The 23,403-nt window shown below is 55.3% G+C and overlaps 1 protein-coding gene across 5 annotated transcripts in view; it reads left to right on the top strand.

The window, feature by feature from the left end:
* ATP13A2 (ATPase cation transporting 13A2) overlaps positions 1-23,403 on the top strand; it is a 32,435-nt gene that overhangs the window by 1,230 nt on the left and 7,802 nt on the right. For 2 of the 5 annotated variants that reach the window (XM_019500031.2, XM_019500034.2), the window contains exons 1-18: positions 4,056-4,221; positions 9,707-9,780; positions 10,386-10,553; positions 11,498-11,586; positions 13,269-13,380; positions 13,518-13,597; positions 15,148-15,225; positions 15,441-15,510; positions 16,341-16,475; positions 17,397-17,463; positions 18,621-18,752; positions 18,996-19,163; positions 20,166-20,276; positions 20,367-20,413; positions 20,966-21,154; positions 21,250-21,456; positions 22,383-22,496; positions 22,896-23,052. In XM_019500031.2, the coding sequence (XP_019355576.1) occupies positions 4,071-4,221; positions 9,707-9,780; positions 10,386-10,553; positions 11,498-11,586; positions 13,269-13,380; positions 13,518-13,597; positions 15,148-15,225; positions 15,441-15,510; positions 16,341-16,475; positions 17,397-17,463; positions 18,621-18,752; positions 18,996-19,163; positions 20,166-20,276; positions 20,367-20,413; positions 20,966-21,154; positions 21,250-21,456; positions 22,383-22,496; positions 22,896-23,052 (2,149 nt within the window). In that variant the 5' untranslated portion in view covers positions 4,056-4,070. Of the gene's footprint in view, positions 1-4,055; positions 4,222-4,322; positions 6,394-9,706; positions 9,781-10,385; positions 10,554-11,251; positions 11,399-11,497; positions 11,587-13,268; positions 13,381-13,517; positions 13,598-15,147; positions 15,226-15,440; positions 15,511-16,340; positions 16,476-17,396; positions 17,464-18,620; positions 18,753-18,995; positions 19,164-20,165; positions 20,277-20,366; positions 20,414-20,965; positions 21,155-21,249; positions 21,457-22,382; positions 22,497-22,895; positions 23,053-23,403 lie in introns of those variants that run through there. The other 3 variants (XM_014601888.3, XM_006259221.4, XM_014601893.3) reach the window with 3 other exon arrangements.

Below are 23,403 nucleotides of genomic sequence, written 5' to 3'. Positions count from 1 at the left end.
GCGCCTAGCATCAGGGCTTCCAAGGGCAGGTTCGACAGACCTCCAAGATGGTTCAGATTGGGGCAGGGATTGAGCAAAGTGATGCCTTGAAGTCCTTTCCAGTCCTATTCGACATAGTCACAACTGTGTAAGACCTAGTGTGGCTGCGTTCGTGCCGGTTTCCCATTCTGTGACCGTCCCCTTGGTCCCTGCCTACAGCACAGACATTTAACCAGCTTTGTATATTGAAGTTGTGGTGGATGCAAACCAGCTTTGCTGGTGTTTGTCTTGGTTGGAAGAAAAGCAGTCAGCTGGATTTTGGCTCCTAGTTTTTAAAAAGCCCGGGCATCAATAGGCTCCTTCTATAAGTAATAAATGCTGAAACTTTCCTTTCAAGACCCTTTTAACGGGAGAGAAGCCGTGCGCCTGAAGACCCTTGTTCACGTAGAGCGCGGGTCTGCAGCGGACGTGGGGAAGTGAACGATGCTTGGAGCAGTGTTGAATGCACCGGGATGACAGAAAAAAATACAGCCCCGTCGTTTGCCTTGCTTGGCGTCACAGCTGCGCGAGTCCTGGCACTGCAAGTGGTGCTAAGCAAAGAGACGGCAACCCCGACCAGGAACCAGCAGCTTTTGTGGGGCTCGGTCAGGATGAGGCCTGCTTGCGACTACAGGGAGGGTGGAACATGTTTCTGGGGTTTGCGAGTTGTTTTGGTCTTCACAGCACCAGGAGAGAGCTTTGCCCCCAAAATGAGGGCTGCCCTTGTAACAATGGCATCTTCCGGTGCCGATCGGGGCAGCTGTGCCAGTGTGACGGGAGCTTTGACTGCTATTGCATGAATATATGCACTGTGTTCCCACCCCAACCAACACACCTCTATAAAACCCAACTGTGACAAAACTGAAATTGGTTTGGGGAAGGGAAATGACTGTGCAGTATGGACTCCTTCTCTACTTCATTACAGGTTTTGGTTCTTCGCAGCCTTGGGCACTAGTTTGCATGTGAGCACTGAGATGTCTTCATTAGTTGCCTGGGGTTTCATAGGCACAGTTAGGGTTGTTGGGGGTTTTTTCAAATGTGTGACTACAGTTATGATAAAGGGGCTGCCTCGCGGGTGAACTCGTTGCTTTGTTCGAAGCAGGCTGGGTGAATGCACTCGGAGAGAATGGTCTCCAGCAGCCGCTGGCTTGGCTTGGAGGTTCACTGCAAGCCTTGCTCGGGGGCAAAGGATTGGCCTTACAAGCTTTGGGGCAGTCAGAGGACTTGATTGTGCCAGCTAGGACCAGCTATGAGGCTGAAAGTCCTGTACAGACTCCCCATCTGCTGTTTAGCCAGGGCTGCTCAACCCCTAGCTGTTCCAGCTGTGCTGGCTAGGTCACAGCTGGATGCACATCTCGGTACTGGGGGGCAACCCCGTGATCCCAGCCAGGCGTGTCAGCAAATGCATTTCAGCCCTGCAGGACTGCGATGCTTCCTCTTCCAGACTGGGGGCAGCGAGGGATGCTAAACTGTGCGCCGACTTTGAGACGCGGAGCTAGCAGGAAGCGTTGTGTCGATATCCGTCCTGCGCCGTATCTAGGGTGGGTCATTTTGCATCATGGGGAAGCACGATAAGCCCAGCAGGCATTGATGGATGGGAGCAGCCAGGCCACCGAGGGGAAAGGGAATTGCCTGGGAGTCGTCATCATCGCTCTTGTTTTCTGTAAGAATGAAGAATTTTCTGTGTGACTTCCCGCCTGAATGGTCCTAATTAGGAGCAAAGCCTGGGGGCCTGGGAAGAGGTTTTAATTCCAGAAACCGAGCGGCCTGCGCCCTTAGCAATGCCATCTGCGACGCCGGAGCAAGTACATCAGGTCACGCGGGGGTAGCAGAGCTGAAGTGCTGGAGAGCAGATCTGCAGGGAAAGAAACCCGTAGCATGTTCTGCTCTCATCGGACACGCGTGTGCCATCCGCCCCGTGTCTATTGCCAAGGGGCAAGGGAGCCCTTTGGCAAGCATCAGTTGTCCTGGAGAGGGCACGTGCCACCGTGCAGGGGTCGCAGTTCTTTGCTTGTGAGAACAGCCCGGGTTGCACAATCCGGGGCAGATGCATGTTGTGTTGCAGTGGAAAAACCCTCAGGCCCTTGACCTTCAGGCTGCTCCCTGAGCCCCGTTCCCTGGGGACTTCTCTGACCCGGTTCCCACGCACGGATGCTGCTTTTAGGCAAGAGCCAACTGGGGTTATGCCTTATCGGGCCTCGGGCAGGAAGTTTGTCTTTCCTGCAAGCAATAAGGGAAGCTGCTGCTTCCAGCTGCCCAGCTCCCCGCCCCCAGGGATGCTCGGTAGGGTGCATCTCATTGCCCGAGCATCGGCCCTCAGGTAAGACTTCCCCTGTGTTAGCCTCAATCCCCTGCACGTGCAGGTGACGGAGGAAGCCCAGGGGGGTCGCAGACGGGGTCGCGGGGCTAACATCTGGCTGCTAATGTGGTTTGCTAACACCATGCCGGCGCAGTCTGCAAGGAGCTGCCGGGATTGCAACCCACCCGACCCCGCGGGGTTGCAGCACGATCGCAGCCCTGACCGCTGCAAGAGGGAAGTGTGTTAGAGCAAGGGGGTCACGTGCGCTCAGCATGGCAGGAAGCGTGCTCCAGCAAGGGGATGGCTGTGAGCCTCCCTCGTAGCATCGGCTGCTGCCCTTAAAGCTCCAGCTCTGTTCTCAGCCGCTCTCCAGGTCAGGAAGTTTTTTCCCCTGGGTTCAGATCTGCTTGATGGACAACTCGCCGGTCCTTCCCGACCCATCCTATGGGGCAGCTGGTGAGGTGACCTGCCGGGAGCTTTTCCAAGCCCGATTTTTCCCTGGGCCCTGCTGTCTGTGCCTCTGCTGTCACGCCCTGCCGTGAGCCCTTGCTGCGATCGAGTCTCAAGCGTGCTTGTCCTGCCTGGACCTACCTCGCACCCGCACATGGGCAGGCCACTGGTCTGAGAGGAGCACGCTGACCCCTGCCAGGGTGTGAACGCAACACCCTGCTTTGGGGATAAGCTACTTGAGAGCATGTTCTCCTTTCCCGGGGGCCAGCACCTGGCCAGTTAAATCCCTCCCAAGTTTCCCGTGTGCCCGCTGATCTGGGCAAGGGCTGGCAGCATCGGGTTCTCAGCTGAGTCCAGAAAGGTTTGCAGGGGGGTGAGGTAGTCCAGAAAGGCCCCCCACTCCCTTTGCAGAGAGGTTTAGGGGAATTAGGCACCCAGGTCATGTGGAACGGTGCCTGCCCAAGGCATGAGCAGTGCTTGGGATGTGGCATGAAGTCCTGTGCATGTTGCAAAACAGCGAGGCAGGGACTGCAGCCTGGCCGAGGTTGCATGCTCGAGCCTGGCGTGCGTGGTGGGACGCTCTGTTCAGGTGCCATCCGTGGGCATCTCTCTGGCTGTTTTCCCGTCTGTTTCCTCCCCGAGCAGTGCCCAGCAGAGGGTGCCCTGCTACCGAAGTGGACAGGCCCCTTCATCCTCTACGGCGATTTGCCTGGGCGAAGAAGACACCTCAGCATAAAGTCCCAGCATGTGTCAGCTCTCGGGGGCGGAAGGGCTTGATTTTAATCTGAGCCTTGTGGCCTGAAAGAAGCGGGACTGTATAAGGTCCCCGACAAGTCCTGGCCACTTTGCTGGTCCTGGCATGGGGTAGGAAAGCCGTGGTCCCCACTCCTGATTGAGACTGGATGTTGATGGCTGAAGTGTGAGCTCTCCCTACAGCATGCATGGGCTGGGATTGGTTTTTTTCCCCTGCTATTACAAGTATTTTTCTTGCAAAAGAGGCTTTTTGGCCAGAACGGGTTTGAGCACCGTTAGGAGCAAAGCACAGACCTTTGCCATGCAAAGTGAAAAAGGCATGGCACCTTGCAGATCAATGCCTGCCCCTTGCTCTGCTCCTCTGGTGCTATGGCTGGGCTGGGGATGAATATCTGATATCCCGGCATCTTCTGATATCCCTGCGTCCGTTTGCTGAGACTGAAAGAGATTCTTATCTGCTGCCGCAGATGACTTGCTGGCGCAAAGAGATTGCTGATGTGGAAGGAGGATGTTTCCCGTGTTGATGTAGTAGGTGTGGCTGCTCTGCTCCATGTCGAACTGGTTGTGTCGGCACCCAGCACCGGCCAGATCCTCCCCCTGGCACGGCGTGTTACGTGGGCGCGTCTCCTCTCGGGCAGGTTGCAAAGTCTCCGGGTTTTGCTGGGACAGGAGGAGGATCGCCTCGCCCTGCTCGGAGCCAGGTGAGAGCCGCCAGCCCCGGCAGACGATTTCCCCAACCTGCAGCCCGGGTGGAGGCAGGGCAGGTGCCGTTGTGCTAGGGCGGCTGGTCACAGGATAAGAACCACGTATCTTTGGGGGGGCCGTACACCCCCGTTTCTCCTGCCACAAACCCCTGTTAGGCGGGATAAAAAAGCACCTGGTCAACCCTGCAGCTGCACCATGACCCCTCCAGTGCTCCCGTTTCTCTGTTTCTTCCTTTTTTCCTCCATCCACACTTCCCTTCTGCGTTCCCATTCCTTGCTCTCGTGGACTCTGGAGCATCTCCGTGTCCTCCTGGGTTCGGGAAGCACGGTCCTAGCAACGTCGGCGTTACCTGCCCGCGGCTTTGGTCGACCGGCTGTCTCAGCTGTGTCGAAAGGAGAGATCACGGACGGGAAACAAGAATCCGGACGTCGTACCAGGATTTCTTTTGTTGCTAAAACAGTGTCGTTAAAGCGGAAGATGTTAACGCTCTGCCCTGCGTTTTGCTATTTATACTGCCTGGCCCAGTTTAGAGAGATCCCGCAGGCAAGGAAAGCAGTTTTATGTTCTTCTGGGGGCTGTTTCTCATCCGTTTCCCTGGCTCTTTCGCCCTGCCTGACGCTGAGCTGCCGCGATGGGGTTCGAACACGCCGGGGGATGTCTGTTTAAAACGAGCTCTCTTTACATCTGTCTTTTCTTCCCGCCTGGCTTAAACGACTGGCTGCATTTTTGCCGTCGGTCTTAAAGTCTGTCTCCCTGGCCTTTGGGGCATGTCGGACCTGCCAAAAATCCTTTTCTTTTCAATAACCAAACCAATACGTCCCACGGGATGAAGCGGATTACTAACCAGCCTGGAATGTGGAGTTAATCCCATCACCAGCCAGGTATCCTGCAGACTTTTTGGGCTTGGATAGTCTCTGTTTAATGCAAACGGTTGCTCAGACTTGTTCCTTGCGAAGCTGGAAAACACCCAGGTGGAAACACTTGTAGGCGAACGCTGGGAATGCAGAAGGCACCGCAGGGCGCCGGGAAAGCAGCCAGCTGGTGGAGCGAGGCAGGACCTCCCCTTTGCTCCTTCCCAGTGCTCTCGTGGCACTGGGACTGGTCTTCCTTCCCTTTAGCGGGGCAGAATTACAGATCCTTAAGTCCGAGCCTTGGAAAACTATAATAATCGTGGCTGAAGGTGGCGTCATTTATTTACCAGCTGCCCTGGGGGGGAGTCCTGGGCCGGAGGGGACTTCCAGGCTCTTTTGCAGTGGGGTGTGCGAGGCCTGGCTGCATTGGGGTTGCAGAAGAGAGCAGGAGGGACACCCCTATGTCTGCCCACGTGGACATACAAATGAGTTCACCATTTAAGAGAGAGGTTTTGATGCCGTCCCCGCTCCCGCTGGGCGTCCCAGGCACGGTCGGCGCACAGAGCTGGCAGCGGACTTCACCGTCGTGACCCCACTGACCGCAACGGAGGCTGCGAGGGTCAAATGTGTTTGCTGTGATGTTTTATAACCCCGGTGGTTACTTTGCCTTTGCTGTGTTAAGCCCTGAAGGCTGGGCTGAGACCTGTACTTATGCTGGCTTTCACCTTCCTCTGCAGGTAGCGCACCCTGCAATTGTGCTAGTCACGGTGTGGACGGACATTAGAGATACTCTGGCGTTGAAGCACAGAGGTAGACGGTGCCGCCAGCGGTAGGGATCTAGCACGGGCGCTGTCAGTGTGACCCATTCAGGGTGCAAGTTGCTGTGATTTATCTCCCGTCTTTTGCTTGAGGAGCATGCGGAGGTAGCAGTCGGGCCCCGGCGGTGGGTGCGCAAACCACCTCTCCCTTTTAAAGCAGTGGCAAGTTGCATCCGCCTATAGCTGCAGCATATCGGGACGCAGCCCTTGGTTTGCTTCTCTTTCGATTGTGGCCACTTCCCGCTCCGGCTTGATCCCAGTCTCATCGTGCCTCGAGGCGCTTGTGCCAGTAAAGTAAATAAGACTTTGCCCCCATGTAAGCACCTGGTTGATGTTTGCCCGCTTCCTCCTGCCTTGCTGGCGCTTTCCCTGCAGCAAAATTGCCCAGGTGTTGCCATCCTCTGTCTGTCGGGGTTTCCTGCCCGCTCCAGCTCACGTCTATGAGAAGCGGCTGGGTGTCGTGCTGCCTATTCAAGGCCTCTCTGTCCTCCCTGTGCAGGTAGGTCTTTAGTTGAGACTAATTTTGCAGGGCTGGGCTCTGTATGGGGAAGGATCTGAGCAGGGAAAGACCAGCTGGGCCGGTGGCTAATTGCAGTAATGATACCAGGTGTCCTACTAAATGCCAAGCAGAGGTGGGAGTCTCCCCTCCCAGCAGGTCAGCTGGTTACAGGGGCTTGTTCTGCATGTGAAAGTCATCTCCTCTCCATCTTCTCTCTAGACTAAGCAAACTGGCTCTTTCGGTCTCTCCTTGGATGTCACGTCCTCTAGTGAACGTGGATTAACCCCCTTGCTGTGCAGATCAGGGGGGTAAAGTCTTCCCCAGGCTGCTTCTGCATGTGTCCATGGGCAGCAGGGGACATCCGTGTTTCTGGCTCGTTCGTCCCCTGTCCTCTGAGGACGAGGACGGCAGCAGCGGTGGGTTTGGGTTTCACGACCCTTTGTCTTGTAAGAACTGGACGGATGCTGCTGGCTCATTTCAGGCAGGGCCTCCCAATGCCCGTCTGCTGCTGTGACCTAATGCCGGACTTGAACCAGGGATTCGGGGGCCACGGTCGGCCCTGGTGTAAAGTAGCACAAGTCTCTTGCTGCTGCTGTCGGGGTGCACCCGGGTCCCTGGGAGCATAGGCAGCCTTGAGACTTATAGCACTTGAACGCGCTCTAAGAAGCAAGCAGACAGATGACACCGCTCCGCAGTGCCACGCGTCAGCCCAAACGGTGCAAAAAGTGACTCTGAAGGAGACGGGTAGCTGCAAAGTGCTGCGTGGTGCGGCTTGGGCTCGGAGGCCGGCGTACCTCCGCATGCGGCTGACGCACTGCCAATTCAACGTGCTTCCAAGAAGCAGGCAAGGCTCTTTGGGTCGATGCGATATCTTTTATTAGACCAGCTAAACAGTTGGATAAATTGTTCTTCGCAAGCTTTCAGGCACAAACATCCTTCTTCGGGCCTAGGGAGAGTCTGCTGGTGTGCGCGCGCTCCCCTGGGTGGAATAGGAAGAGTTTGAAGTGTGCTGTATACGTGTCTGTGCACCCTCGGCCAGCAAGGCCCCGTGGCCGTTAGGAAACCAATCGAGCCACACACGATCCCTTTTTGCTGCTTTTATTATATATCTGCAGAAAGCAGAAGAGACGTCATGGGATCTTGCATCCTGAAGGTTCCCAAAGCCCTGCACAAGCCGCAGCCACACACCCCATGGAGAGGCAGCTGCTTTGGGATGAGAGTTCAGTGGGAACAGCTTGACCGGTGGGAAAAAACGTCGGCCAAAGGGCTCAATTCAGGGTGGGTCTTGCAAGGTGCAGACAGGACTTGGGACCGTCTGCTCCGAAAACCCCGTAGATCCATCCCTACCGGAGAGCTGCGGGCGAGGAGCGAAGAGACCCAGCCTAACCGAACTGCCTGGTCTGCACCCGTGGGTTACATGAAAGAAAAGCAGGGAGCAGACGGACTGGTCCTGTGCAGCCCTGTGATCACGTGCGTGTGTGTGTTCAGTTCTGCATTCACTTTCCATTGCTTTCGCACACCTGTCCTGAAATGACTTTTCTTCTGAGTCACTTGCTTGCTGCCCTCCCGGGCACTGAGCTGAGACACAATGACCACTGGGGCGTGCATGACAGGCATCGGCTGCAGCGTCTTTGGGGAGAGCTCCGGTGTCCTGCCCGGAGCAAATGACCTCCGGGTGCTTGGCAGCCCTGCATCTCCCAGCCGTCCCTTGGGGGCTGCGAGAGCCTCCCCGGCTCCGTGCCGCATGCATGGATCAGGTCACCGCACTCGCGTCTGGGCAGACCGCCATGCGACACCCAATCGGCCTGATGTCTGGGATCGATCCGCGGCTGCCGTCAGCAATGCCTCCTCTCGAAATCATCTCCCACATCAGACAGGCCTCGTCTCGTCCTCTGCTGCCTTCTCCCTGGGTTTTGTCACCTCCTTGCCTGGATCTCCACTTACCCATCGCGCTTTGTCCCCCCAAGGTGACAGTCCCTGGGACCAGCCGCCTCCTGCACCAAGGCAAGCCCTACTAAAGTCACAGGAGACCCGTCTGAGCTGCACTGGGGCAGCTTTTCTCCGTTCGGAGCCAGCCGAAACCACACCGTGCATGCAGCAGCTTTGCTGGTCTGTGCTTGGGGGAGGTTTTCTCTGATTCTGCCTGTAATCAGGGTGAACCCCAGCATTGACCATCCGTCCCTCTGTGCACCGGCGCCCATATAGCACCGTCCTTGCAGGATCTTTGAATTGCCTCTTGTGATCTTGGGGACACACTGCAGGGGACTCTTTCGGTTTTAAACACCTTGGAAACGGTCCGTGAGCAAGCTGGGGGGAAAAAATGCAGTTGTACCAGTCTGACCGCGCCAGGGGCATATTGTAACCTGTTGTTTTAAGAGCAGCGAAGATCGTTTGCTGGATTTCCAGGTTATTTCGGCGAAAGGCAGAAGTGGGTAGGGCAGGGACAGTAGGAGGATGCCGGTGCGTGAAAGGACCCTGGTTGAACTGTTGAATTCCTCGGGGACTCAGCAAAACCATGGAGGGTATAAAGGCCTGTTAGAGCCAATGCCGCGTCTCTGCTGACGTGGCATGCATTGCACGGGAGTCTCCCTGCCCTTGCTGTTATATCCTCGGGACCTGAGGGTCGGGGCTTGGTTCTGCTCTGCAAAACAGCAGCAGGTGCTGAGGAAGTCACGGCTTCATCGCCTTGGGTTGGGAGCCTCACTGGGTCACACACCTGGATGCAAAGGCAAAGTTGGATGCAAAAGCACACCTGGATGCAAAGTTTTGCTCCGAAGCCCTTGTTTGCAGACAGATTTGGCAAGCCTCTTGCACGCTTGGTTGCCCCCATAGGTATGAGCTTGCCTCCTTCCTGGGGCATTGTGCAATGGTCAGCGCTCCTGGGCAGAGCTGTGTGTGGGTGCAAATAGGCCATTAGTCAGGACTTCTGCCAGAGACGGTGCTACTTTGTCCATGCGGAGGTTGGGTTTTTCCCAAGGGGCATCCGGCCTCGTAGGGCTGGGGAGATCAACCCCGTGTAGCTCACAGTGCAGCATCAGGCTGACATCTGGTATCGGGCTGCCCTGCAGCGGTTGGTGTGGCCCGTTATCAAGGTGTGAGCATCTTTGTCCTTCAGTCTGTGGCCAAACTGTGCTAACGGGGGCTGCACAAGTCCTTGCACAACTGGCCTTGCAGTTGCACGCTGCGGTGGCTGGTCCGAGTCTTCCACGTGGTTGGCAGGGTCCCAGATGCAGCTGTTAGGACCTGCCTCGGTAGGTTAAAATGCAGGGAACAACCAGCCTGGGAAGTAATGTGGCAATCTTTGCTTTTGCAGATAGCAGCAGGCTGATGAGAAACCAGCAACCGGGCTATGGGGCGCTACTGCAAGTCCCGGATAAATCCTGCATGGTACGTGCGAGGGTCCCTTGTGGGGACGGGGCAGGAGATGGTGGAAATCGAGGAAATGCAGGGCTGGGAGATGAGCACTGTTCTCACCAGGGAGAGGGGACATCTGCCGGTTTCACAGATTGTATAGGTTTCATAGACGTCAGGGCTGGAAGGGACCTGGGAAGATCATCGAGTCCAGCCCCCTGCCGCAGGGGCAGGAAGTCAGCTGGGATCATGGGACCCCAGGAAAAAAACCATCTAGATGTCTTCTGAATGTGTTCAGAGGCTAATGGTGTCTGATGGGCTCTGAGCAGGGCGAGGCGTGGAGCTGACTGGCGAGCCAGGGTCAGGTCCAGAGGGGTTGGTAATTCAGCCTTGGAGGTTGCGGGATGCCATGATGAACGGTGCACGGGGAGACGTGCATAACAGCTGGGGTCTAAGTCGTCCTTACCGGTGAGACTTGAACACCAAGCGGACACGGGGTTTGCCCCAATACCCCCGTAGACATCGGCAGGGGCTGAACCTGGCCCGTGCAGCCTCGGGTGCTCAGCTCGGAGGCTCCGCTCGTGGGTGGGCAGGTCGGTGCTGCTCACGGGGCTGCGCTGTCCTCCCCGCTTGCTTTCCAGGAAGTCAGCGGGTACCAGAGCAGAACATGGAAGGTCGTCCTGTGCCACCTCTTGTCCGTGCTGACGGCTGGGCTCCTCCTGATCGTCTTCCACTGGAAGCCGAGCCTCGAAGTCCGAGCGAAGTGCAGGCCTTGCCCTCTTAGCCAAGCCGATTGGGTCATAATCCAGGTAAGGAGATGTGGGTGGTAAGAGGTTCATCTTGTAGTGAAGACATGGGCTTGGGTTTCTTACAGCGGGGGCGAGGATGCTCCCCTTTCCCCTACCCCTGCCTGGCTTATTTTGATGACACTCTTTGGGGCAGAAGCCGCCTCGTGCAGCACCTAGCATGGCAGGGTCCTTATCTCCACCGGGGCGAGTACCACAAGCTGGCCCGGAGTGGAAGGAGTTGCTCCCTTCAGGGTTACTACAACAGAGCACCCACCAGCCCCTCCATCTGCCTGACTCCCCCAGCACAAGCAGAGGAGTGGAAGTTAAATCACGTAGTCCTAAAATGCTAAGCTGATGTTTTTGGAGCAACGTGCAGGGCTTCCTCGTTCTCCTCTTACCTTTCTATCCTGCTGCCGAGAGCCTGGTATCTCCCTCCCCTTCCCCACCATCTTTCTGCAATAGCAAAAGCAGGAGCTTGGGGATCAGGACCATTGAGTTTTGCTACCTGGAGCGAGGCATTGAAGCCCCCTGGGAGAGCAGCTCCCCCCTCGATCGATGCCGTAGATACAGTACAAAGCATTGAGCAAATGGTGAAAAGCAGCAAATAAAGCTGGGCCCTATTTGCTGACCTTCCAGGGGGCCTCAGAGCTCTGTTGTGCCCAGAGAAAAGCCTTTAAAGTCCCAAATGATGGTGTTTTGAGTAAGATTTTCATTGGCAGGTCCTGCGGAGACGTGAGACCCTGAATCCCATCTGGGCCCAGAATAGGTCAGGAAGTTAGGCTCTTCGACATCTCCGGTTATCACTGATCCCAGGGGTCCCTTCTGGCTTTATGGTGCATGACTATGGTGCACAATCATTTACCATAGTAAGCATCCTACAGAGAAGCTAAGTGACTTGCCCAGGGTTACCTAGTGAGGCTGTGGCACCTATACCACCAGTGAGCGGTGGCAATCCTCCCTTCCAGGACGGGTTTGGACAGTGCTTCACCACGCGGGTGCAGACGGAGGAGATTGGGGACGGCCGGGAAGCTGGGCTCCTGCGCTACGGACAAAGGTACCTTTTATCCGCTTCGAAGGCTGGGGGAAGCTCTGGCCCAGGTGCTGGTGCCTGCTACTGCAAGGCCACATCACGGTGCTCTTGGAGTGTACAGGAGAGCAGGGTCGCTTCGTCTCTGCCCTTGGATGAAGCAGGGTAACGTTGCAAGGGTTTTGCTACACGTGCATCGCTGCAGAAGCATGTGCAGCTATTGGGTCAGAGCAGCAGCTTGCCTGCATATGGGATGGCACCAACTAAGTCAGTCTGTGCCCTAGGACTTGCTCCTTGCTGGCTGCATCTCCAGTCTCAGCCATGCCGGTGCTTGTGCAGCGGGCTGATAGATGCTTGCACAGTGGGCTAAACACACAAAGTTTGCCCTCTGCCACCTCAGCACGTCCCTTTTCACCATCCTGGATCTGCTCTGGCCGAGGGCTTTGCCATTTCTTTGGCGATGGAAGAAAACTGGGAGGCACGGAGAAGTGCAGCACTCAATCACTCCCAACCCTGGGGCTTCGGTTCCACCTTCCAGGCCCTGAGTTTTGCTCTGGGCTTTGGGGTTGGAGCTATTTGTCCTGCAGAGAACAAGGAGCTTTGCTGTAAAAAGGTGCTTGGATTTCCCCACCTATTTCTACCTCCCAGCCAAGAGATCACTTGGCTACAATTCCTTTACAAAATGATCAATTATCTTGCAATAGCCATTCATTTTATCTTACCTCCCTACCAGAGCGTCCACATTTTAAATGTCACTAGGTCTCCCTTGGGTTCTGCACTTCACCATTTCAATCCAACTCTATTTTACAGTTGTTTTTCAGCAAGGGAGGAAGACTCGTGCTCTGAATAGCTGCAGAAGTAATTCAGTTATGATCTGCCAGCAATTTCTATCCTATTCTTAAATCCAGCATGCCCCCTTTGCAACTGGAAAACTGTTTGCCTCCTCTGAGGGTAAAAGCATGGGTGTTAGGATATTGAAGAGGCACAGCGAAAACCTTCCGGTTTAAAAAATGAGAGGTTATTTATCACTGATTTGGATGGTGGGAATAGGTAGGAGCCCAGGTTATGGACCCCTTTGTACCAGGACCTGTCCAGAAGTAGCTGGAGATATTAGAGCAGCCCCTGAGTCGATCCACCAGCTTTTGTCAAGCAATCACATTTGCTGCTGTGCAAAATGCTTGTTTCTCTATGAAAAATCCTTACAAGCAGCAAGGGGACCTGGTAAAGCTCCAGGTAAACTAAGAAAAGAAATCTTTTTTCCCCCTTGATCTTTCCATTATAGTGAGTGTCAAGAGGTGTGGGGTAAGAGGTTGCCCTTTATTAAATATTGAAACTTTTTAGAGAAGAAGCAACCTTAATTTTTTCCCTAACAATCTACCTCTTCAGAGGATTTCATAGCAGCGAGGTCTCCCCGGCCCCGTGATGGCTCTGTGCATAGCTGGGAAAGAGCACATGCTCTTATAGGTTATACTGGTTATATAGGTTTTCACTGGGGTGAAGAAGTTCTCCGATGAACTATATGAGGCATGTGCCATTGGCGTGAGATGCGCCCGAATGGGGTTACAGGTAGCATCAGCTTTTGAAGCTCTCCAGGTTCCCAGATCCATGGGATACCAGAAGATATTAGGTAAGGCAGCATCTGGAGATAGTGCTTTTATTCACAGCCAGGGCTGCTGACATACCGGTGTTGTGTTTTCCTTCCCGAATAGCCTGGAGCAGCATCCTGGGACCAGACCCGACGATGGGAGAGCCAGCGTCGCGGTGGGCGTGACGGATGAGGACGACGGCAGGGACACCATCCAGCTCCACAAGAAGGAGGAGGTAACTTCTCGCCCTCTGCTCCCACCCGAGTCCTGTCCTTGGGACCCATGCACTGTCCTCCTCCTCCTCTGCAAAGCGCTGCCGAGCTTCGGGCTGACCCAGGCCCGCTCTGACTTTGCACCTCTCTCTGTGCTCAGAAGAACATCCTGCGCTACTACCTCTTCGAAGGGTCGCGCTACGTCTGGCTGGAAAGGCAGCAAGCCTACTGCAAGGTCAGGTAAGGCTGTTGTCCATGGAGGAGCCGTTTCCCACCCGGTGATGGGTGCACGTGTCCGTAGGCTCCAATGGGACCAGATGTGCTGAGTAACAAGGTGCTTTTCTTAGTCCTTTTTAAAGAACAAGAAGTTCTCAAGCTCGGGGTGGGAATAACCAGGTGCGTTCCCCAGCTTGTGTTGTGTGGGGGATTGCCCACCCCCCGTGGCCATAGGGGCTAGGCTGCTTCTCTTCAAAGACCACGCCGGGGCATTGGAAACCGTCTGCCTCCAAGCAGTCTTCTGTTTTGTTCCCGCCCCGGGGAGGGCTCCACGTCCGGAGTTTGGAAGTCAGATCAACATGCCTCCCCCCTCGAAAGCCCTGTGATCTGTGCTTTCTGGGCTGTGAGCTTTCAGGAGACTATTTTTTTTCCCCCACCATGCTGTGGGCAAGGTGTATCCAGAAGCTGACTGCAGACGGAGCGACTGCAGCAGCATCCATCACAGCTTCGCCCTTGTGATTTGAAATGGGATATCTCGTGATGAGATGGAAATCCAAAGCAAATGGGGAGAAAAGCAGGAGGTGGGGGGAAGTGATGGGCTTGAATCTATTTTTAGCTCTGAGCCTGGCTCAGCAGGAGAAATGCAACCGCTCAGTCTTGCTAGAGATGCACTGTTTGGGGGAACAGGGGCTGAGCAGTCTGAACATTGCTGTCGACATCGCTGCTCATGCATTGAGCTACGAACATACTTTTTAATCTGCTTTCAAAGGGAGGAGAGAGCTGGCACTGAGGTGCGTGTCTCAGCTGTTAGGCTGTAACTGTGGCCTCTGCCTGATCCTGGAGCCATACAAAAGGGATAGATTGCTCTGGTTCTGCCCCAGAATGAGGCAGGGTGAACATTGCAGTGATTTTGCTGCGTCTGTATTGCAGCAGAATCAGGCTGCAGGAACAGTTGCATTATAACTGCTTGTTGGCCTCATTTGATGTGGATGCTGTTGTAACATATGGCTATACCCTTCGTTAGGTTTTGTTATCCTGTTATAGGATTGCTCCTGTGCGTAAATGTTAGCAGGGTGAGTCAGAGGCTCCCCGATGGGTCCTTCAGCCTGTGGAGTTTCCTGGCGTCTTAGCATTGGATCTTGCAGTCTCGACGACTCGCTCGTCTTGAGCAATTAACTTCAGCCCCAATTACCTGCGCATCCTCTGGGTCACATCAATGGCTCGATGTGAATGGGCACTATTTCGGTGTTGCACTCATGTGGAAGTCCATTAAGAATTTGCATCTGTGTGTGTGTGTACATACAGCGGTACATGCACCACTTGAGTACATGATGCACTATTGTATACGTGCCTATTAGATCTCATAGCAAGGAGCTTGACAGTTCAAACAGCCTTCGTATAACTGATGAGCAGCGTGCAACGACACCACATTGCATTATTTGGATGCTTCAGAAAGGACAAGGATAAACGTATCACTTTTGCATCAGCCCTGCCCTTTGTGGTGAAGGCCACTTGAGATACTAGCCAGAGCGTTGCTCACCTGGATGTCTTTTTCTTGTGCGTGTGTTTTTCAGCATCTTGGATGAGGGCTGGACCTGCGCAGACATCCGTCTCTCCCAGGCTGGGCTCACGCAGCAAGATCACAACACAAAGTAGGTGCACGCTGGCTCGGGGACCTGCGTAGCGGCAGCTGAGGCCTTTTCAGGGAGCCGGTGGGTTCTGGGATGACGGCGCCTATGTCGGGCCCTGCTTTTACCTGTCAGTGTCCTACTGAGGTCTGGGCACTGCGTCGGGCTATTCAAGAAGAAAGCCTGAAACGCAGCATCCTTACCTCGGTCTTCTGGCTTCTGCTGCGTTTCCTCCTCAGGAGAAAGATCTACGGGCCGAACCTAATCGACGTGCCGGTCAAATCCTACCTCCGGCTGCTGGTGGATGAGGTACACCTCTGCCAAGTGGCTCGCCTGCTGCCCTCCTGTTTCTCCAGACGTGGCAAGAACAGGGCTTTGCTAAGTCTGGGAGAACCAGGCAGGACTTTAAGCTCTGCTAAGTGTGTGCCCAGGAAGAGGGACCTCGTAGGCAACAGGAGACGTGACTTTGAGTCTCTTCTCAGCCCTGCCGCTGCGTGACGTGGGGCAAGATACCGCTCTTTGGTCCCTCCTTCCTTCTGTGTGCCTTGGCTTGGCCCCAAAGAGCTTAGAAATGCTGTTCTTCACTGCACCCTTGTAGCACACCAGATCTCGGGTGGGGCCTCGAAGTGCAGCACTCGTGCGATGGCATGTAATGTGAATGTCAGAAGGACGAGCTGTTGGCCCTCCAGTATCTTCACCATTCAGGGCCCGGGCTGTTGAGCCATAGATAGGGCTGATACAGCTGAAATAGGTTTGAGGCTGGGATGTGTGTCCATTGCTTAGCAATATTGAGTCTTGTCCCAGCTGTTTCCTCCCCTGAGATCAGCACAGCAAGAAGCAGCCTTCAGCCGAGGCAACTCAGACAAACCCAGCGGCGGTTGTAGGAGGATAGGGCAAGGGGGAGAAGTTAGATCCAAGGTGGTTGGGTGATGGAGGGCAGAGCTGGGCACAGGATGGGCAAGGGCTGCAGCATCTGGAGCTCCTCCAGCAAGTGGCAGGAGAGGGGGAACGAGCTCCACACCGGTGAGCCAGGGGCTAGGAGGAGCTCCCTGGCTTTCCCACCACCCCTGCAAGTCTCGGGCACCGGTGGATGAGCAACGTCCTCAATGACACCTGCTTTTTTTTCCCCTCCACCCCAGGTGCTGAATCCCTTCTACATCTTCCAGATTTTCAGCATTGTGCTGTGGATCTGCGACACGTATTACTACTACGCTGCCTGCATATTCGTCATCTCTGCCATCTCCATTGGGCTTTCTCTCTATGAGACCCGAAAGGTGGGTGCAGGGCTGTGCTGGGGGAAGGTGTAAAATCTGCAAGGCCTCCCAATCTGACACTGCAGATCTGCATCTGGGAAGAACAGGCTTGTCCTAGTGTTGCGGGCTCTCCAGAAGCAGCCTCCATCCCTCCGTGTCCTGTTTGCAAGGGGCAGGCTTGTGTCTGAGTCTTTGCACATAGCAGGAGGTTTTCCAAGTGGTTTCCCCACACCAGCGGGGGGACCGGGAGCTATCGGCATGGCACCAAGTGAGGGGCTCGCATTTCTAACTGTAGCCCAGTGGGGCAAGGGGGTGGGAGAAGTAGACTGGATTCACCGGTCCCCTGATCTGCCTGCAAAATAGCCAGGACTGGCAAGCAGAGGGTGGGTGGATGCTGCTGGTCTGCTCCATCCTGCAGGTATCCTCCATCCCTTTTGTGAAAGGGAGGGAGGGGGGATGTATGAGTATATGGGGAAGGGAGAGAGTGTGTGTGTGTATATGTAGGGGTGGGCATGAAAAGAGGAAGGAGTAATGGCTGAGCCAGCTCTTCAGTAGCTTCTGCCAAGGTTGATCTGCAGGTTCGATCCCCATATGGGACACAAGACCTTTCCTGCCTCGGGCATGGGGTTGGACTAGATGACTTCTTGAGACCCCTTCCAGCCCTACCTTTCTAATGATTTCTCCATTGCTTGGGGTATCTGCCACGGCTACGTGTCCTTCTCAAAGCCCTGCTCTCCCAGAAGCGCTGGTTTTGGGCCAGGACTCTCTGGGGTCGAGGAAGGTCTCCGAGCTCACGTGATGCAGGAGGTCCACCGAGGGGACTGGCACGGCTTGTTCCAGCCTTAAAATCCAGGAACCACCTTAAGAAGTTCAATCTTAGGCCGGTGCCTTTTAAAGCCCTCCGGTGCTTGCTGGTTTATCCGCCCGTCTCCTTGCTTGCAGCAAAGCAAGACCCTGCAGAACATGGTGAAGATGGCGATCAGCGTGAGAGTCCGCCGCCCCAGCGGAGGTGAGTGCTGGGCAGAGACTGCAGCAAGGGGCTCTTGTGTCTCTTGCTGATCAGCCCTTAGGCAGTTGAGCAAAGTGCATGGGGGGAAGGTCTCGCAGGGTCTTTCAGTTGCTGTTGCAGCGCCATACGAAGGAGGGCAGCCCTGTCTCCAATATAAAAAACAGAGGTGAAGTGATGTGCCCAGGGCCACCAAGCAAATCAGTGGCAGAGCCAGGAATAGAAACCCCGGTCCTACTCCTGCCCCTAACAGAGCATCTTCACACAGGCAGGTAGTTTAGGCCCCTTTTTTTTTGAAGGCACGATGTACCTAGCGCTGCAGAAACCTCAGATACGTGTTCGTTGTTCTCCATCAGGCTGCGACCTTGCCCCAGAGCTCTTATAAGTCCCCTTATTAGTGAAAGTTAAATGTATTCAGTAGATAAAAGGCTGCCCTCCCCTCCATTTTAGCAGGTGTTTGCCTGGGGTCCACCACCCTACAATCACCGGATTAGAGTTAAAAGGTTAAAAATGACATGGGATTTACAGAAGGGATTTCGCCCCCCTCTCCCCCACTGGCTTGTCTCTTTAGATCTGATCTCTGAAAGGTTCTTGATTCACTGGCAGAGATTGAGGGGTTTGCTCTCCCCCGCATGGGGTATCGCCTCCCGCTGTGCATGCATCTACCAGCCAGGTGCTTGATGTTATCCACCATAATGGCACAGACCCTCGGAGCGCGCAGATTCAATGCGCCCCAGCACGTAATTGGAAGCCGTTCAAGCGGTAATTACAGCTAGCTCCAATTTAAGCCTTGATCCCAGGCAAAGCAAAGCCTTTTGTAGGGATTTGCCTTTAACCGTGGACTTTTAATTCGGTAATTAAGTTCCACTGATTAAAGGGCAGCAGGGGAAAGTTGGAGGCCGGGTCGGGGAGGGCTTTCTTCCTAAGTAGCGTGGCTCTTGGGACGCTGGCACGCTTCCCCTTAGGAAGGGATGGGGGGCAGGCGCATCTCTTGCCCACGTGCAGATCGGTGCCCCTCCAGAACAAGTCATTTGTTTGGGAGATGTTGAGCTGGCACTAAAGTCTTGTGTTTTAGTAAATGGGAACAGTGGCATTTAACTCCACGGTGACGAGGGCTGCACTGGGGGGGGGTCCTGATGGCACCACGTTTGCCCTTGCAGGGGAAGCGATGGTGAGCTCAGAGGACCTGGTGCCTGGCGACTGCATTAGTCTCCCCTGCGACGGGCTTCTCGTCCCCTGCGATGCCGCGCTGCTCACTGGCGAGTGCATGGTCAACGAGAGCATGCTGACAGGTGAGCACCGCGGGGCATTGCAATGGGGGGGAAGGCATGCCCAGCTCTCTGGACCAGAAGGCTGCATCCTTGCAGCCAGGGACAGGGAGCTCGTGAAGAGGGCAGGTGCTGAGATTCTGGGCGGGCAGGCGGGCGGCAGATCCCAGAAGACCATGCACACAAAGGCAGTGGAGAAGCACTGGTTGCCATGTCGGGATGAGTCTCCCTTCATGGCCTCTATCACCATCTGGGTGTTTTCTGCAGGGGAGAGCGTCCCGGTGATGAAGACCCCTTTACCAGATGGGCCTCAAGCCATCAACCTGATCTACTCCCCCGAAGAGCACAAACGGCACACGCTCTTCTGTGGGACGCAGGTGCTTCAAGCCAAGTCCTATGTGGGCCAGGACGTCCTGGCTGTGGTGACCCGCACAGGTAAGCACCAAGCCACGGGCTGTCCCAGCTGTGCTCGCCCCACCGCCCAACAGTCACACTGCCCAAACAGCGCCTACAGCACCTAAGGACCTCCCGGGACGTCGGATCCGGGTCCCCGCCAGCAGGCAGCTACGTTACAGAAGCTGGTTCATAATTTTATCAAGCTCCATCTTCAACCTGGTTAGGTTTCCCCTCCTAGCTCCCACTGGGCGGCTGTTCTAGTATCTCTCTGCTCTGATGGCCAGGAGCCCTCTTCTGTCCTCGCCCTTGGATGCTGCGAACAAGCCCGTTCTGCATCCGTTCTGGCATTCAGGCAAGGAGAATCGCGAAGGGGCTCCGCAGGTGCTGGAGAGGGGGTTCCCACCCCAAAAAACCACAACTGGAGAACATCAAGGGCCTGCTGAAGGGAGAAAAATCATCCTGTCTGAATGGATAGGTGGCATTTTAAGCAGGGAAGGCTGGTGTTGGGGAAAAGTAGGCTCACTTCTAGTCTTAGGAGCTGAGGCATTGTGGGCAGGCTTTAAATGGCTCATGGTAGGATTACTAGCAATTCTGGCTGCATACATGTAGGTACACACATGCGTGCATGCACACACGGACACACACACACACTCACATGGGTGCTCCCTTTCTCAGAGAGTGATCTTGGTCATAGTCTCAGTATTGTTGTGTAGCTCAGCTCTAGCAGGTCTCAAGCCGGCATGTGCAGAGACGGGAATTATGAATTGAACATAGGCCGTGGGGCGGGTGTACATGGAGGTGTAGGCACTAACCCCGCACCGTGTGACATCTCTCCAGTGTGGCCCACTGCCCTGACACCATTAGGAGAAAGAGGGAACCACAAGACACCTACAGTACTAGTCATCTTGAAGTGCCCAGGTTTCATTTTTTCCCAGCAGTTAAGGATTCAGGTGCTTGGGGAAAAATGAGCCATGCATGATTTTTTAGGAGCCATAGTGCCAGCAGCCTCCATGATAAGCCCCTGCCCCTTGTCTTCCCCAGGCTTCTGCACAGCGAAAGGGGACCTGATCAGCTCCATCCTCTATCCCAAGCCCCTGAGTTTCAAGTTCTACAAGGATGCTATGAAGTTTGTTCTCTTCCTTGCCGTTCTGGGTAGGTCTGAAAGCAGGAGGCCTTATTGGCACCAATGCATGGATGCAAGGCTGTTGTTAATGGATGCATCCCCTCCTCTCCCTCTTGCAGCTCTTATTGGGACCATATACAGCATCTTGATTTTGATTAGAAACAAGGTGAGTTGCTGGTGCTTGGGGAAGTTGTCTGCTTCTACTGCTCTACTCCCTGCCTGCATTTGGGAGCTGACTTTGATGTGGAAGCAAGACTTAGCCCTATAGCAGTCCATAGCTGGCATGGTTGTAGTCCATACCTCCAGATTTCTCAAACGCCCAGTGCTGCAGGGGCCAACCAGGCTGTGCAAGCCACCTCCTGTGCAACACAGACAAAAGCCCTGCTGCAAAACCTACCCCCATGTGTAGGCCAGCAGAGATCCATCCTCCAGCTCCAGGCTGCTGTGGCATCTTTTTAGGGCTAGGAGAAGTTGGTTTGGGAAGGGCTGGAAGCTGGCTGGTCGCTCCCAGCAAACCTTGATGCAGACTGCAAGCTAAGATGCCCTGGGGAGCCTGTGTTTGGCTTTATTGAATACAAGCATGCGATGCACTGTGGGCAGTTGCACTTGCTGGTCCATCTCCCCTGGAGCTAGGTGCTGTCCTGCGGAGTCCCCTCGTCCCATTCAAGCTGCTCTCTCTTTCCCCGTCTTCCCGCTCCCGGCTGTCTGACATGAACAGGTCGCCCTCGGGCAAATCATCATCCGTGCCCTGGACCTCATCACCGTCATCGTGCCCCCGGCGCTTCCCGCCGCAATGACCGTGGGCACCATCTACGCCCAGAACCGGCTGAAGAAGCACGGCATCTTCTGCGTCAGCCCGCCCCGGATCAACCTGTGTGGCAAGATCCACCTGGTCTGCTTCGACAAGGTGAGTCCCAGGGGGACTTTGTTGCCTCGTGGCATCCAGGTCAGTGACTGAGGTGGGCTTGGTTTTGATTCCACCTTCCCTTGCCTCTGCTACAGACAGGGACCCTCACGGAGGATGGCTTGGATGTCTGGGGTGTCGTTCCCCTGGAGAACAGCTGCTTCCTCCCTCTCATCCAAGAGCCCCGCTGCCTGCCCGACGGCCCGTTGCTGTACTCGCTGTCGACCTGCCACGCTGTGTCTCTGCTGAGGGAGCAGCCCATCGGAGACCCGGTGGACCTGAAGATGATGGAGTCTACTGGCTGGGTGAGAGGAGAAGGCCTGACTTCGGGCTGCCTTGGGTCCACATAGAAGCATGTGTAGGCCTATACCCTTCAGGGGTGGTTTAGGAAGGAGGAGAAGGTGTATCCATCCTTCTGTACCCTCTTCAGGGACCTGAGGCTCTCACTTCACCCATTTCCTCCTGCTTTACACCTCTGTAGTGCAGCCTACTTCCCACCAAAGGATGGGGCAGCGACCCTGTGGCACTGAACGTGGGGATTTCTGTCAGGCTCTGCAGAGAGACCCCGTTTTTCCTACAGGGAAATGCTGAACCTCGCTATGCAGTGCTATGGCTGCTCTGTCGGGGGAGTGACGCTGCAGGGGACTGTTTGGGATTGGGCTGAGCCGGAGAGGTGGACTTGGCCGGATGCAGATGGGTGTGCAGCCTGCTTGGTTTCTAGCCAAGAGGGCTTCGCCTCTGTTCTCCGGGTGTGAAAACCTGCGGCGAGCACGCAGTCGTGAATGGGGCTGGGCTCAGAGATGCGTGAGCAACTGGAGCTGTAGTATTAGGAATAGCTAAGAAGCCAAGAATTGCTTTGAAAGCTAGTCTCGGCCATGCTGGACAGCTTCACTGCTCACCAAAGTGGGCATCCCTGGGTGGGAGGTCTAGAAAATACCCAGAACCACTTCAGTTTTCAATCTACTGATTGAACCCTTTCCCATGTGTAAATGGAGGCTGGTGGTGGGGGGCATAACCCCCCCTGAAGGGAGGTGACCTGATGCCCTGAAGAGGACAGGGCTGTCCAGGTGTGCACTGGAGCTGGCAGCAAAACTACGAGGCTGCAGCCGAGCCGTGAAGGGCAGCCCCTTGTTTTGTCTGTTGGCTTGGTAGGACGTGGTGCTGCCAGCTCAGCTGCGGGAGGGGACCGGGCTCTGAGCTGTGCTTTCTGAACCCCCTCCCTTGGTTTCAGATCCTGGAGAAGGCAGAAGGGGAAGAGGCTGACCTGCACGCCGTCCAGCAGTTTGGGACGAAGGTCCTAGCAGTGATGAAGCCCCCGCCTGTGGAGGAGCAGCCCCATGGCACGGTGAGCCCGTGGTGAGCTGGTACAAGGCAGGCAGTCTCTGGGTGCATGGCGGGTGGAAGCGGAAGGGAGTTAATCCCATAGTTGAGACTAAAACAAGGACATACATCTCAATCTGGAAAACATCCGGGTACCCCCCTCGGTGTGGCATGGCACTGGTGAAGTCAGGTTGCTGTAGCAATGCATGCACCTATCTCAGCACCATGGGGTACTTATCAGGGTAACCTGCGCCCTTGATAGGGTGGGCATCGCCCTCTTGGCTAGGCCATTTCCCATCACCCTGGAAGTGGGGGAAGTCCCTGACACTGGGTGTGGCCGGCTGTGCCACCACCACAGGTGGATATGCCCCGTGGCCCTCTTCAGCCTCCCCAGGCCTGTCAGTACCTTCCATTCCCTCCCCAGAAGCACCAGGTGCCAGTCGGGATCCTCCGTCGCTTCCCCTTCTCCTCCTCCCTGCAACGGATGAGCGTGGTGGTGAAGCTGCCCGGAGATGCCCCTGCTGAAGCCTATGCAAAAGGGGCTCCGGAGATGGTGGCCAGCCTCTGCAACAAGGAAACAGGTAAATGTGCCTCACACTGCTTGCCTGGTGTTTGTAGAATCTGGGGTTTTATTCATGTTCTTCCAAAAATAATGCCCAGCTGCTCATGCTGGAGTGGCAGGGTTTGTCCCCACAGGGACCTGCTCCCGATGAGCATCCGGTGTGCACTCTGCGATCCGAGAGTCAAGTTAAAATGAGCCTAATCCACTTTGGAAGTATAGTAGCCATGCAGATCGGGCAGCTGGGTTTTAAGTCTGGTGATCAGTTCGAGGTCAAGAACCTGGGGTTAGATTGGAGCTGTCCAACTGAGACAAAACGGCTCTTCTAACCCGAATTCGCCAAGCCGAGGGACCTGTACCAAGCCGTGTCTTG

The sequence above is a fragment of the Alligator mississippiensis genome, chromosome 13 (assembly GCF_030867095.1).
Source record: "Alligator mississippiensis isolate rAllMis1 chromosome 13, rAllMis1, whole genome shotgun sequence".
NCBI lineage: Eukaryota > Metazoa > Chordata > Crocodylia > Alligatoridae > Alligator > Alligator mississippiensis.
This window is presented reverse-complemented; position numbering and strand designations above follow the sequence as displayed.